This window comes from Mustelus asterias, chromosome 1 (genome assembly GCF_964213995.1).
Source record: "Mustelus asterias chromosome 1, sMusAst1.hap1.1, whole genome shotgun sequence".
NCBI lineage: Eukaryota > Metazoa > Chordata > Chondrichthyes > Carcharhiniformes > Triakidae > Mustelus > Mustelus asterias.
This window is the reverse complement of record NC_135801.1, coordinates 19617634-19632963: the sequence shown is the minus strand read 5'-3', so window position 1 is coordinate 19632963 and position 15330 is coordinate 19617634. Positions and strand designations below refer to the sequence as shown.

The 15330-nt window shown below is 43.2% G+C and overlaps 1 protein-coding gene across 7 annotated transcripts in view; it reads left to right on the top strand.

Annotated features, from left to right (window-relative positions):
- Positions 1 to 15330, top strand: part of LOC144491975 (janus kinase and microtubule-interacting protein 1-like) — a 329706-nt gene that overhangs the window by 301260 nt on the left and 13116 nt on the right. For all 7 annotated transcript variants that reach the window (XM_078210197.1, XM_078210202.1, XM_078210204.1 and 4 more), the window contains 4 exons: positions 2339 to 2458; positions 4920 to 5048; positions 5735 to 5818; positions 9028 to 9090. In XM_078210197.1, the coding sequence (XP_078066323.1) occupies positions 2339 to 2458; positions 4920 to 5048; positions 5735 to 5818; positions 9028 to 9090 (396 nt within the window). The remainder of the gene's footprint in view (positions 1 to 2338; positions 2459 to 4919; positions 5049 to 5734; positions 5819 to 9027; positions 9091 to 15330) is intronic.

Sequence of the window (15330 nt, the reverse complement as noted above, 5' to 3'; positions counted from 1 at the left end):
CACCGGGCAGGGAGTTCCACAGATTCACAGCCCTTTGTGTGAAGACATTCTTCCTCAACTCAGTCCTAAATCTGCTCCCCCTTATTTTGAGGCCAGGCCCCCTAGTTCTGGTTTCACCCGCCAGTGGAAACAACCTCTCTGCTTCTATCTTATATATCCCCTTCATAATCTTATATGTTTCTATAAGATCCCCCCCTCATTCTTCTGAATTCCATTGAGTATAGTCCCAGTCTATTCAGTCTCTCCTTATAAGCCAACCCTCTCAACTCCGGAATCAACCTAGTGAATCTCCTCTGCACCCCCTCCAGTGCCAGTCTATGCTTTCCAAAGTAAAGAGACTAAAACTGAACACAGTACTCCAGGTGTGGCCTCACTAGCACCTTATACAGCTGCACCATAACCTCCCTGTTTTTAAACTCCATCCCTCTAGCAATGAAGGACAAAATTCCATTTTCCTTCTTATTTACCTGCTGCATCTGACAGGTCTCATTAAGCAGGACTTCCACCCCGGGGTCCTTGATCCCGGGAGTCGGGCTGCTGCTGTCCAGTGAAGTGCAGGAGTGGAGCATGATGGGGCTGACCTTCCCTGAGAGGGGCAATACAGAGCTCTTCACAGCCGAGACTCCCCTCGCCGCCACAAGATTCTGTCCATGCCTCTTTCTGTGATGGAGAAAATCAAGTGCAGGAAAATGACCTTTGAACTTTCTGACAGCGCCCAAAGCCCTTGACAATCCACAGATCTCAGATTCTAGTGACATTTTCTGGAGCTAACTCACTCAAAATATGGAATCAATTTGATTTTTTTTAATATTGCTCAAATAAAACTAACTTCATGGTGCCTGTGAGATTCAAAATTTAATGAGATGCAGATTGAAATGCATGAAGCATGACCGGAGAACGTTAGCACTGTAATTTCAGTATTAAGTCAAAGAAACTAATTTGTGGAAAACTTGGAATAATTAGCATGACAATGTTTCAAGTCATGTGGCATTTAAGGCTTCAAATGATGCCCCTTTAGGTGCTTGAGTGATGTATGATGGATTTTTTTGAAGCTTGATTTCCTGCTCTATGTCAACATTTCTATTACTGCAATTCACTGAGTATAACATTTGCTTAACACAGTTTGACTGTTGTCTTTAACCAACACCTGGTTCTAAACTCCTCAAAGTAAATGATACACAGTTCATAACTGTATATCATTTGTGAGGCGGCATGGTGGCACAGTGGTTAGCACTGCTGCCTCACAGCGCCAAGGACCCGTGTTCGATTCTCGGTTTGGGTGACCGTGAGGAGTCTGCACATTCTCCCCATGCCTGCGTGGGTTTCCTCCAGCTGCTCCGGTTTCCTCCCACAGTCCAAAGATGTGCAGGTTAGGTTGATTGGCCATGCTAAATTGCCCCTTAGTGTCAGGGGGACTAGCTAGGGTAAATGCATGGAGTTCTGGGGATAGGGCCTGGGTGGGATTGTGGTCGGTGTAGACTTGATGGGCCGGATGGCCTCATTCTGCACTGTAGGATTCTATGATTTATGACACAATTGTCATAAGATTTGATATTTTTCCCTCACCGATAAAATTCTCTCCGGTTTTGATGTTCGTTTGGCACTTTTTTTGGTAAGATCGCCCCCCAGTTCTTTGCATAACTAGTCCAGTAATATCGGTAATGCAGCCGCTATGTTACTGTACTCCCTACCTATTTAAACCTGTTTTAGGCTGAGACTGTTTATACTGACTGAAACATCAGTCTGTTCCAGCTGTGAGTATGCAAACCCTCTACTTTCTCCCCTCCATAATTTTCTGTTTTGAATACACCCCGCTGACTTAATAACAAAGAATTGTGTTCTTCCAGCTCTACCAATGCTGTGTCTTAGCTGACACTTAAGACACATGAAGCATCAGCTTGACAATAACCTATTCAATGGCACATTGGAATATTGAGTTGGCACAGTGGTACAGTGGTTAGCACTGCTGCCTCACAGTGCCAGGGACCCGGGTTTGATTCCCGGCTTGGGTCACTGTATGGAGTTAACACGTTCTCCCTGTGTCTTTGTGGGTTTCCTCTGGGTTCTCCAGTTTCCTCCCACAGTCCAAAGGTGTTCGGGTTAGGTGATTGGTCATGCTAAATTGCCTCTTAGTGTCAGGGGGACTAGCTGGGATAAATGTATGGGGTTATGAGAATAGGGCCTGGGTGGGATTGTGGTCGGTGCAGACTCGATGGGCTGAACAGTCTCCTTCTGCACTGTAGGATTCTATGATAGAGAATGTTTGACAAAGATAGTGAAGCTTATGAGAACATTGGTAACAGATTGACCTTCATCAGTATTTTCTCCTATTTCTCAGAGGCATGTTGTAGAGACATTTTTTGGATTTGATGAGGAATCGGTAGATTCAGAAACCTCTTCACTAGCCTCGTATACAACTGACAGGACACCAGCAACTCCAGAAGAAGACCTCGATGAGGTAAATGACTCTATTATGTTTGCCGCACAATTGATACGGGAGCTCTGAAGGGGCTTTGAAACATGTTGGGTGAGATTTTCTGGCTTCCCAGCCAGTGGGAGGTGGCGTGTTGTTTGCTAGCAGCGGGATTCTCTGATCCCGCCACTGTCAATGGGAATTCCCACTGATGTCACCCCACACCGGCGGGAAACCCATGGACGGGAGTGCGCTGCCAGCTGGACTGGAGAATCCCACTGGCGTGAGTGGGCCAGACAATTCCGGCCATTGTGACAAAGTACAGAATTGAAAATAAAGAGTCTGACTAATAATTTATGTTTAAGAGAGAAAAGAAAATCTCTAAATACTGACAACCTGAAACAAAAGACAACAGAATGCTGGAAAAGCACAGCAATGTTTGTGAGCATCTGCAAAGATAAGTTAAACTTTCAAGTTCTGGGGAGTCTGTATCCTAAATGTATACCAGTCTTTTCTGATTTAGTTGCTGGCAAGTTTGCTGTGCTTGTCTAGTATTTTCTTGATATATTGCATGTGGTTAACTTGTGGTGAAACTGACCGTTGGTGTTAAAATTGTGGTGAGTTGGTTATGCTACTAGGTTGAGTGTATGCCTGGCTGGTTATGGTTGCAATGGCAGTTGTAGAGTGATGGTAAAAGCACGTGCTTGACTGGTGCCACTGTTAGTGAGAGCATGTCAGGACAGCATTAATTTTGATTTGATTTGATTTATTATTGTCACATGTATTAGCATACAGTGAAAAGTATTGTTTCTTGCGCACTATACAAACAAAGCATACCGTTCATAGAGAAGGAAACGAGAGAGTGCGGAATGTAATGTTACAGTCATAGCTAGGGTGCAGAGAAAGATCAAATTAATGCAAGGTAAGTCCATTCAAAAGTCTGACAGCAGCAAGGAAGAAGCTGTTCTTGAGTTGGTTGGTACGTGACTTCAGACTTTTGTATCTTTTTCCCGACGGAAGAAGGTGGAAGAGAGAATGTCTGGGGTGCGTGGGTCCTTAATTATGCTGGCTGCTTTCAAGTACTAATGGGTATGGAGGGATTTTCTTATGAGGAGAGGTTGATTAGGTTGGGCCTGTACTCACTGGAGTTTAGAAGAATGAGAGGTGAGATATGTAGAATTCTCAGGAGGCTTGACAGGGTAGATGCTGAGAGGTTGTTTCCTCTTTTTGGAGAGTCTAGGACCAGAGAACATAATCTCAGTGTAAGGAGTCACCCATTTAATACAGAGATGAGGAGGATTTTTTTCTCTGAGGTTAGTGAATCTGTATAATTCTTCACTGCAGAGGGCTGGGTTGTTAAGTATGTTCAAGGCTGAGATAGACAGATTTTTAATCAGTTAGGGAACCAAGGGTTTGGGATTAAGGCGAGAAAGTGGAGTTAGATTGTCATGATCCCATTGAATGTGGGAACAGACTTGATGGGCCGAATGGCCTACTTGTGCTCCTATGTCTTTCCTTTGGACCCCTCCACTCATCATTTTAAAATTGTGATTCATCAGCATGTGATATCTGCTTAACGGTGAAAATTCATTTTATTGACATGGGAAATCTGGAACAGGAAGAAATGAGTGAGAAACTTGTAAAGGAGGAAATAAATAAAGCCATGGAGGAAAACATCCTGAGCAAGCAGTTAGAAATAAGAATTAAACTCCAGGTCCAGAACTGCAGTGGGGAATTCAAAATGTAGTCAAAAGCTGTACGGGAACCATGAGGTCAGTTGTCCTTTCTCTAGTTACCAGGGAGTGGGTGAGTTCCAGTACAGCAAAGGGGGAACTATGGCCGGAATTTTCCAGCAGTTCACGCCCTGCCACTGCAGGTGAGGACAGAGAAATTGGCCCTCAATCAAATCTCTGTTCACCGCAGTGGGACCAGAGAATCCCACCACCGTGAATGGCCGGCACATTCCGCCCTATACTTGGAAAGGCACTGGAAAGTAGATCTTAATCGCTTCTGTAAATGGGATAAATCATTGTTGACTCTGAGTGGGAAAGAGACCATGAAGCATAGGGAAGGAAGTGAATGCGATTACTATTGAAGAGTTGAGAGGTTTGCCTTGGAAAGCCTGGAGAGAAAAGCTGAGGAAGGTATCATTCATAGCAAACCATTAGCTAGATTTAAGGAGCAATGGAATCACGTAAAGAACGCTGACTCCTTTGAAACTTGGCACAGAATTGGATCATTTCCTGACCCAAAAAGATATGTATTCTACGTATTCGCAAGAGTAGAAATCATTTTTAGAAAACTAGTTAAGAACAAAGTGAAAAGAGGCCTAAAGTCAATGGGGGTTTGGCAACTTATACGTTCTAAGTAAGTACAAGAGCATAGTTATTGTTTGGCTGCGTACTCAAATTTTTTTAAATAAAGGTAACTATTTGCATTCGGTTTCCATCGTAAGATTCTCTGATGTACTGAAGACTAATTCCAAAGATTTGCTCCATTTTATAAGGCCATAAACAGGGAAGAATCTGAACTGAGATTCCGTCAGCTCACTCGAGAATACCAGGCCCTTCAGAGAGCGTATGCACTGCTTCAAGAGCAAGTTGGGGGAACTCTGGATGTGGAGCGAGAAACCCGGGTAAGTTAAAGATGTGGTACGGACCCTCTTAATCTAGAATTGGCATTGGTTCGGCAAAACCCCTCCTCCTCCTTCTTCCAGTTTCCATCTTCTCCCCTTCACCACAGTCATCACTAAGGCGTCCAGCAAACGACATTGTTAATACAGGATCATTCACATCACCCAGCAGACCCAGTTACAAAATAAACCTTTAAAACTCTTTTCTTTTAAACGGACCTGACAAAAGTTTTACCTGATACAGACTGAGCATTCCTGATAGCCCAAAAAACTGACTTCAGAGCCAGGAGTGAAAACTCCCTTCAGAAATGCAATTCTCTGCTCTGCAAGAGTGACACAGTAGTTAGCACTGCTGCCTCACAGTGCCAGGGACCCGGGTTCAATTCCGGCCTCGGGTGACTGCCTGTGTGGAGTTTGCACGTTCTCCCCATGTCTGTGTGGGTTTTCTCTGGGTGCTCTGGTTTCCTCCCACACTCCAAAGATGTGTAGGTTAGTTGGATTGGCCATGCTAAATTGCACCTTAGTGTCAGGGGGATTAGCAGGGTAAATATGTGGAGCTACGGGGATAGGGGCCTGGGTGGGATTGTGGTCGGTGCAGACTCAATGGGCCAAAGAGCTGCCTCCTGCACTGTAGGGATTCTATGATTTCTAAGGTGTAATCTGTGACAGGCTCTAACTTATCTCAACAGACTCGCGAACAACTCCAAGCTGATCTCCTCCGAAGTCAAGCCAAAATTGAAGACCTGGAAAAATCACTTGCTGAGAAAGGGCAGGTAAAAGACTCTGAGAATTTGTGCGTACAAATGGCCATAATGTTGATTTATACCGGCATCCTTGGTTTAATTTGCGTCAATGATAATTGGTAACTTCTTGGGAGACTTTGCAAATGCGAGATTGCACAACTGTTTGGTCACGGAACACAGCTTTGAGATCCCAGACAGTGACGTGGTCGGTCACTCTGTCGAATACGTACATTGTGAATGAGCTCAGGCCAGAAAGTGATCCTGGCAATACTGCATACTGAATCGACCTGATAATTAATGAAGAATAAACCTCTGACCACCTTCTCAACCACCATTACAGGCTGCGTAACTAAGCACCTGAATGTTCACCGGCCACTTGCTGATAAGTGTTGACAGGCCATTATAGTTTTACACTCAGTCCTGAGATTGGAGTGCAACTGTTTGCTGTGCCAGGTTTATTCAGGTAGTTTCAGTACTGTATTTGCAAACGACACAACGTCGAAAGTATATACAGTGCTGCTCTCCCTATGAATCCCAATTCTGAAAATCATTTCCCCGCCCTCGCCACCCCCCCCCCGCCCCTGCCCCCGCCCCTGCCCCTGCCGCCCCCACATTTATCTAAAGAGACTTTTCAAGGTGCTTAATAGCAGTTATAACCAGACAAAATTTGACACCCAATTCAAAGAGGGTTTCTTGGAATCAAAAAGGTTTGGTCAATGGGATGGCTTTTAAGCTTCAGTGTATCAGCAAGTGCATCCTTTGGCAATTACATTGTTCGGCTAATTGTTTTATAAAAGGCAAGTGATGATTATTGGCTCAATCTCCAAAAGAGTATAAATGGATACAGCTGGAGCAATTGGTGTGGGTGAACCATAAGGAGTTTATATCTCTACTGAGTGGGTATAGAATAAACTTGCTGAAAGTAAAAGCCATACTGTTGTAATATTCCTCCATCATATACTACTGGTGGAATTAACATCAAGGAGCATGTGGTGCAAGGGTAGAAAGTCACATAAATCATTGCGAGAGCCAAACCATTGTCCTGTAACAATTAATTTCACATCTGAACCACTCAGTTGAGCAACATTTAAGAAATCTGAGTTAGTGTGTATTGCTGGTGACTGGGGTCTGCTTGGGTATTTCACGTATATCAAACCCAGGCCTCCACCGTTCATGACTTTGTGACAACCCAGTTCTACCCAAGTTACTGACTGACGCCAGTGGAGCAGTCGGGTTGTTACCCCAACAATAATTACAAATGGCATATTCCTTTTTGTCACGGCATATCATTTTACATTCTTCAAGGTGAAAAGAATGTTCCCTCTGTGATGTGAAAAACGGTCTAATTTAAACTCTGCATTCTGACAGTCTTCAGGGGAAATCATTGCTGGCTTGTGTTTTTTCTCTGAGATGCTAGAGTTAGTCTTGTTACTCAGTTTAATAATCTAGAATATTGTTCATAATGTGCAGGGGCATCAAACTCTTTGTATATGTTTCCTTAAGAAATGACTGGTCCAGAACTCATTCTAAATGTGTGACTCAGTTTTCTGGCCGCACTCGCCCCAAGGTCAGAAAATCCCACCCAAGGTCAACGGACCTTTGCATGGTCCGTGTCCCGCCCGCTACAATTCCTGTGATGGGCGGGATGGTATAATACCACTCTTACACTCACAATGGCTCAGAACCCATATGGGATCATGTATACCTTTGTGACTATCTATTATTTGAACTATCTGCTTGGCCATTTCTGTTGTCTGGAGGAACAGCTTATTTTGGATTGATGTCAAGGTACAACCTCACACTCATCTGCTAATGTTAGCAAAAATAAAGAAAAAACATTTTTGGGAAGTGAGGAAACCCGTTCTTCACTTCAAAGCACTTTTTTGATGAATGGAAGAAGATAGACTTTGTTGTGTTTGCATAATTTAAAATGCAAATTACGCTAAGTCAATTGAATGGAACACGTGCTTTTGCTGGTTCCTACTGTGGGTGTAGGTGGTATCCGAAAAGGCAATGTGAAATCTTATTAACATCCGTCACGCTCTGCACTGCCTTTGCTGTGCAGCTCTAGACTTGCACACCATTCTGTGTTGTCTTTTGCTACAGTAGAGAAATCTTTAGGCCAGGAGACTGATGGGTCGAGATATGTACTAGTGGTTTTTCATAAGATCATAAGATAGGACTCTAAATTACTGGCACTGTATTATGTTACCCTGATAGTGATCCACTCCATCCTTAAGCAATCACATTGATGAATGATCAGAACTGTACAAATAGTCATGTTAAAACCTTAAGATCAAGCTCAGTTTGACTTTTAAGTTGTCCTTTAAAGTGTGTGTGCATTTTCCTAATTTGTTGCATTTGTGGTTCCTGCACTAATGCTATATACCTTTTGGCTTATTGTGATTTTGTTTTGCACATTTGTTGAACAGTTTGTGTGAAATGTTGTTTTTTTCTCCCCATTCTCCTTCCGTTTATTCGGATGTGTAAGTCAAGCTTTCTATTGAAACCTTTCTAGCCTCCTGTACATAGACAAAACTAGTTTCACTGAATAAAGAACCCCTCTACATTCCTCTGCTTCAAGTTGACAAAGATCCTTTTTTAGCCTTAGTGACTGGTGGACCAGGCCAGTAACCCAAACTGCGTAGTAAGGTTGCCTTTTTATTATTTCTAAGCCTTTTTAACCATTTCTCAATAAGGAAACTGAATGTATGACAGTAATTTACAGTATCAAATGTCAATATGTTTGCATTATAGTGAAATAATGTCCATATAATTAACTGTACAATTTATTGCAATAGCTATGCTTACATTAATAGCAAAATTAAAATTGCTGTACATCTATTATAACTACATTTTTCTATGAATTCATTAAGACTTTTATTTAGCTTTTGGGGTTGGAGGAGTGCTGTGCTATTTTAGCATGCAATGACCTTCACTTACTTACTTTGCTAATTTAAGGGGAGAATTAACTTGCCCAAATGAGAAACAGCTTAATGCCCAAATTCGAATACCACACAAGGACATTTTGACAGGTTCAGAGTTTGTACGATAACATCACACAGTTCAATTTCAGCCCATTTCAACTTCAATGTGTCCAAATGCAACAATCTTTTTTTTTAATTTAAGGCTTTCTTCCCCTGCGCTCAGTGTGAGATACAGCATATTTTAAGCTTTGGTTTCGTTGCATAGGAATTTTGTAACACACTTTTGTTTCTTGCTATTTTTGTATATTTTAGGACTCAAAATGGGTGGAAGATAAACAGTTACTTTATAGAAGCAACCAGGAACTTTTAGAAAAGGTAAATGATCCAGTGGCTGTGTCTTATGGAGCTTCTCTGTTGTTGCCTCGTCCCAGTAATTTATCGTGGAGATGTTTAGCACTTTTGCTTCCGACAGCACGATTAATAGAGGGTGGAGAGACAACAGCTTTCACAGTTGACTAAACTAACCTCACTTGTCGCTAGTCAGGTTTCTTGTTGTAACCAGGCACTAAATACAGATTTTCATTTCTGGTTTCTTTTGTTTGGTGATTACGTTTCCATCGGTGCTTTGTGATTGCTAATTGTATTTTCTCGGCCTCTGTTGCAAACGATCTTGAATATCAAAGAGGGAAACCAGATTCCCTTCTCCCTCAATTTACTCTGCTCTCGTGATCGTTGCAACTCAATTCACAGCCTGATAGGAGATTCAGAGAGGCTCAACAGGTGTGAGTGACATTCAGTTTTTGCTACTGATAATGTCGTCCAGTGAGAAGACAGTAGTAACTATGGGCAGAATTCTCTCATCCCCTCGCTGGTGGCACAGTGGTTAGCACTGCTGCTTCACAGCATCAGGGACTCAGGTTCAATTCCGACCTCAGGTCACTGTCTGTGTGGAGTTTGCACGTTCTCCGCGTGTCTGCATGGGTTTCCTCCGGGTGCTCTGGTTTCTTCCCACTGTTCAAAGATATGCAGGTTAGGTGGATTGGCCATGCTAAATTCCCCATTAGATGTGTAGGTTAGGGGGATTAATGGGGTAAATATGTGGGATTACGGGACTCTGTTGGAAAGTTGGTGCAGACTCGATGGGCCAAATGGCCCGCTTCTGCACTGCAGGGATTCTATGATCTAATCAGTGGCAGGCAAGGTGGGGGAGAATTTGGCTGAAGGCCCAAAAATTGGTTTCACACTGGTGTGCATTTACAATGGGATATTCTGCTAATGCCCACCATGGTGGATTGAAAATCTCCCCCCCCCACCCCCCCATTGCTGGCTTCTCTGTCACACCAGTCAGAAAACATGAGGACCAACACGGCGTGCAAAAGGTGGAGCTTACTGGAAGAAGGCACTCGGAGGCCGCCGGCAATCCTGAACTCTTGAACTCCACAGCAGTGGGTGGGGGGAGGAGCATCTATTGGGTGGACCTTCCAGCTTCAGTCTCTTAGAGGAGGTCCATCTACCAGCCTCAGAGAGTTGCTGGACATCCATCTTCTTTCTCTGAGAGGTCCATTTTCTTTGTTCAATGGTAGGTCAGTGAAGTCAGGTGCCTTTTCAATATTGCGCACAGGTATGATGGAAGGACACTTGCCAACAAGCCCATCCAGCCATGGAAGATGGCACAAAAGCCCTCAGATACATGATTAATTACTCTGGAGAGGAAGTGTGGTTTCCTGTTGGCCTTCCAAGCGGGAACCATGGGACTTAGTCCCAGATGGGAGAATTTTGCCCCATATCTATTTTACACCCTTCAATGAGAACAGCATCACCGGAGTTTGCACAAAATTGGTTTAATTATTTTCCATCTTCAATTTTAGTCATTTTCTCCCTCTTCCATTAATTTTCTCTCTCTCCCCTTTTCTCTTTCTGTACTCTATCTTCATTTTCCCTTTTTTGCTCTCTATGCGTGCTACAATCTGTCTTTGGCTCTGTTGGCCAGAACTTTCCTCTTTGTGGTTAAGTTTCAGGGGTCAGCCATATTTACACTTATTTGGCGAGGATCTCAACAAGCACTGGAGTGCTCAGTGGAGGAGGGAGGGAAGGAGCAGGAATTTGCTGCCAAACAGAAACATTTGTCCATCTCCATTTAAATCCATTAACGGCACGGTGGCACAGTGGTTAGCACTGCTGCCTCACAGCTCCAGGGACCCGGGTTCGATTCCTGGCTCGGGTCATTGTCCATGTGGAGTTTGCACATTCTCCTCGTGCCTGCGTGGGTTTCCTCCGGGTGCACCAGTTTCCTCCCACTGTTCAAAGATATGCGGGTTAGGTGGATTGGCGATGCTAAATTGTTCCTTAGTGTCCCAAGGTTGGTGGGATTAGCAGGATAAATATGTAGGGATATGGGGATGGGGCCTGGGTGGGATTGTTGTTGGTGCAGACTCGATGGGCCAAATGGCCTCTTTCTACACTGTAGGATTTCTATGAATCTGATTTACAGCTGAATGACTGAGCACCAATTTCATTCACGGCTAAGGGGATTTAAGGTTTTGAAAGCATCGCATCGCTCCTAGTAATGCCTAAAAAAATGCCTAAAATTCCCAGGGATGGAGCTGGTGGTGGGAGATGGAGAATGGTTGTGTGGGGCAGGATGAGAAAGTCTCCTGAACGTCTGCCATGTCTTCAGCAGGAAGTCTGGGAAAATGCACGTTAATTGCTCCAACCCCAGAAGCAGATCTAGATGGCCATGGGGGTGTGGTCAACTTCCAGGAAACCCTGGATGGAGGACTTGCCTTGCTTTTCTGGTGCTTCATTACAAGTATTTTAGAAGCTGGTATTCCCACCTTTTACATCACTTCAAACTTCCCCCCAATCCCCATGGCTCTTCTATGCTAACGCGTGCCCCCCACATACCAGTCATGCCCCTCCTATCCCCCGTGGTCTCTCGTACCCCATGCTACTTCCACAGCCACTCACCAGACCTAGTATCTACTTTGATCAAACCTCAGGAGCCATGTGAAGATGAAAACAAAAGATGCTGACAATCTAATGTAGCTCTCACTCATGCGCAGGTGATTGTAAAAAAAACTCGTATTCATGAAACCCATTCAAAGGTTTTAAATCTCTTCAGGTGTTCATTCTGTTATGAAAACAAACAACTTCTATTCAGCCCATCAAAGATACCAAATCTTTCAATTGTCTCTTTAAACTGTCAATCAGCCCACCTGCTGAGATAATGCTTTTGTAGGTTTTGAAACTCAGCCAAATATTCAAACAACCTTGCCTAACAGTTCTTGGGAAATGTCAACAAGGATCCCGACTGGAACTGTGGAATAGGTGTTTTTTTTAATCTTCATTAGATGGCCCGCCAATCAAAGCAGTTTAGCAGACTTTTTTTTAAATTCGCACTAATAGTTTAAGCATGTTTGATTTACCAATTTAAAGAGCAGGGGATTTAAAACCCTCAAATCATGATACTGAAACAGACCGTATCCACCCTTCACAAGTGTTTATATCCACTCCATCGATTTGTGACTCCCGCACTGCGAGTTAAGGTCCTTGGAACAGCCAAAATGGGGTCTGATTGAACTTAGCACTAATTTCAAATGACCCTGCTGATTTCAGGTTTCCTGCCTGCATGGTTCACACCCTATCCCATTCCTACTCCAGCTAAAATGAAGTCTGTCAGACTTTGCATCTGGCTCTCGCCCGCCACTTTTAAAGGACTCCGGAGGGGGTTGCAATTCCACAAAATCTTGCCCTAACTGTTCGTGTGAAAGTCTAGCACTTTCTTCCTGGTAAATCAATCTCGGCCCTCTTTGTCCCCATTAGCAACCAGGCTTTTTGTTGAGTAGAAGTCAAAGCAGGTCACATGTTACTACTCCATTTTACTTTCAACTAAAGAGACAGTCCCTAAACTTAACAGTTATGTGAACATTGTCTTCATAACAACAGTGACTCTAAACAGAATCATTTTCACTTTCCTCTCTGAAAGCATTTAAAATTGTCACCTCTGACAATAGATGTAAATGATCCCTGTGGATGTCTCTTTTGACCTCTTGCCCTCACCAATGTAGATATTTATACAAATGCAACTGGTCTTTTAGTGGAAGAGCACACTAAGCATCATATAATGAAATGTTGCCTTTGTTCCTTTGATATCAGGTCCTTTGATCTTGCTTAGTTTTAAAGTTTATTTATTAGTGTCACAAGTAGGCTTACATTAACACTGCAATGAAGTGACTGTGAAGATCTCCTAGTTGCCACACTCCGGATGTGTTCAGACTGTGGGAGGAAACCCACGCAAACACGGGGAGAATGTGCAGACTCCACACAGGCAGTGACCCAAGCTGGGAATCGAACCCAGGTCCCAGGCGCTGTGAGGCATCAGTGCTAACCATTGCGCAACCATGCCGCCCACAATAGGGAAATTGTGCAATAGGGTAGAATGGCCAATAGCCAAGTCACAGCTCATTCTCTCCTAATTTTCTATTGCCAAAAAATGCCATTGAAAAGAACAGTCTAACATTTATTTATTACTGTCACAAGAAGGCTTACATTAACATTGTAATGAAAGTACTGTGAAAATCCCCTAGTCGCCACACTCCGGTGCCTGTTCGGGTACACTGAGGGAGAATTTAGCATGGCCAATGTACCTAACCAGCACATCCTTCAGACTGTGGGAGGAAACCGGAGCACCCGGAGGAAACCCACGCAGACACGGGGAGAATGTGCAAACTCCGCACAGACAGTGACCCAACCCGGGAATCGAAGCAGAGTTCTGGCACTGTGAGGCAGCAGTGCTAACCACTGTGCCACCATAATATAGTGTCTTTTATGACTTAAGGACTTCCAAAGTCTGTTACAGCCAAGGCATGTATAATACAGATGGATTGTGCTTGCAAAAATGAGACAGTTTGACCTGTGGCTCAATTGAGCTTCTAAAGTCTGTAAACTCAGATTTAAAAACATAATTGCAATTTTAATTAGCTTGTACTTTTAAACACTTTAGCATCCTTACCTAGAGACTATCAGTCAGGGCTTTTTTTCAGTGAAATTGGAGACAGATTGAAATCCCACCACACTTACCACTTCAACACATGCTGTCAGATTAAATTTGTTCCATCAACAAGATCCATTAGATACAGCTAAGGAAATGTATCCCACATTATGTATGTGCGCATTGGGAATAGAATCATGTGATCAGAGCTACAATTAACATCCTCTTGTAAATTGTGCATTGCCCCATCTGGCAAATACCTATTTAATGAACTGTTCATGACATGTCCTTGTTCTTGTCACACTATTCCTGTCCTTTAAAAGTTGCTTATTCAGGACTTCCCTATCAGTCATCCCCAAAACACTTCCACAATTATGTGACTGTCCTTCCCTGTCATTTCTACCTATGTTAGAAGCATTGAGTGTGGGTCTTTTTCTGAATGCCTCGATCAATTATATCACCTTCTGGTATTCTGGTAGTTTTAAGGGAACTTCTGGTGGTGAAGACTTGCTAGTATTCTTTTTTGGGAGCTGGTCTTTCAACTTAACTTTGTTTCTTCATCTCACAGCTACTAGTAAGGAAGACATCATTTGCTGTACATGCTTTAATTTTTATTGTTTAAGAGTAATTCAAATGGGAGGTTCACTAATTCAATTTAAATTGACTGCTCATCACAATTAGCGTTGCAGTGGAATCCGTGTGCAGAAATGAAACTTCTAAAGGTCAAAGCACACGTTTCAAATAGCAAAGATAGTTTGATGTTGTATTTGGTGCAAGTGTTTATCAGCAGTTACAATAACAGTCCAAACTGTTCAGAAACTGTCACTGAAAAACTGAGCTACTCAAACAGGCCTCAAGAAGATAGGATCAAGAGTAGGCCTTTCAGCCCCTGGAGTCTGTTGCACCATTCACTTAAACCATGGCTGATTTCTATCTTAACTCCATTTACTTGCCTTGGCTATTCCTTTTTTATTATTCATTCATGAGACATGGGCCTCGCTGGCTGGCCAGCGTTTATTGCCCATCCCTAGTTGCCCGAGGGCAGTTGAGAGTCAACTATGTTGCTGTGGCTCAGGAGTCACATGTAGGCCAGACCAGGTAAGGATGGCATTTCCTTCCCCAAAGGACATTAGTGAACCAGGTGGGTTTTTCCAACAATCGACAATGGTTTCATGGTTATCAGTAGATTCTTAATTCCAGATTTTTTAAATTGAATTGAAATTCCACCATCTGCCGTGACAGGATTCGAACCCGGGTCCCCAGAACATTAGCTGAGTTTCGGGATTAATAGTCTAGCAATAATACCAGCAGGCCATCGCCTCTCCGAATCATGTCAACTTAGCAAAAATCTATCAATATCAGATTTTTGCTAAATTTTCACTTGATTTATCCACTGTGTGAAGAAGTTCTTCCTGACATTACCCTGATCAGCTTCTTCTCTAAGTTTAAATTTGTTCCCCCTTAGTCCAGACACGCCAACCAGGGAAATAGTTTCTTTCTAACTTCCCTATCAGACCCTTTCATCATCTTAACTACTAGACTTTGGACGTAAATTGGCAATCCAGTTTGAATTTCTCCAAAACCTCAAAGTTTTGAAAAGGTTTTCTTCTTCCATGAGTTTCCGC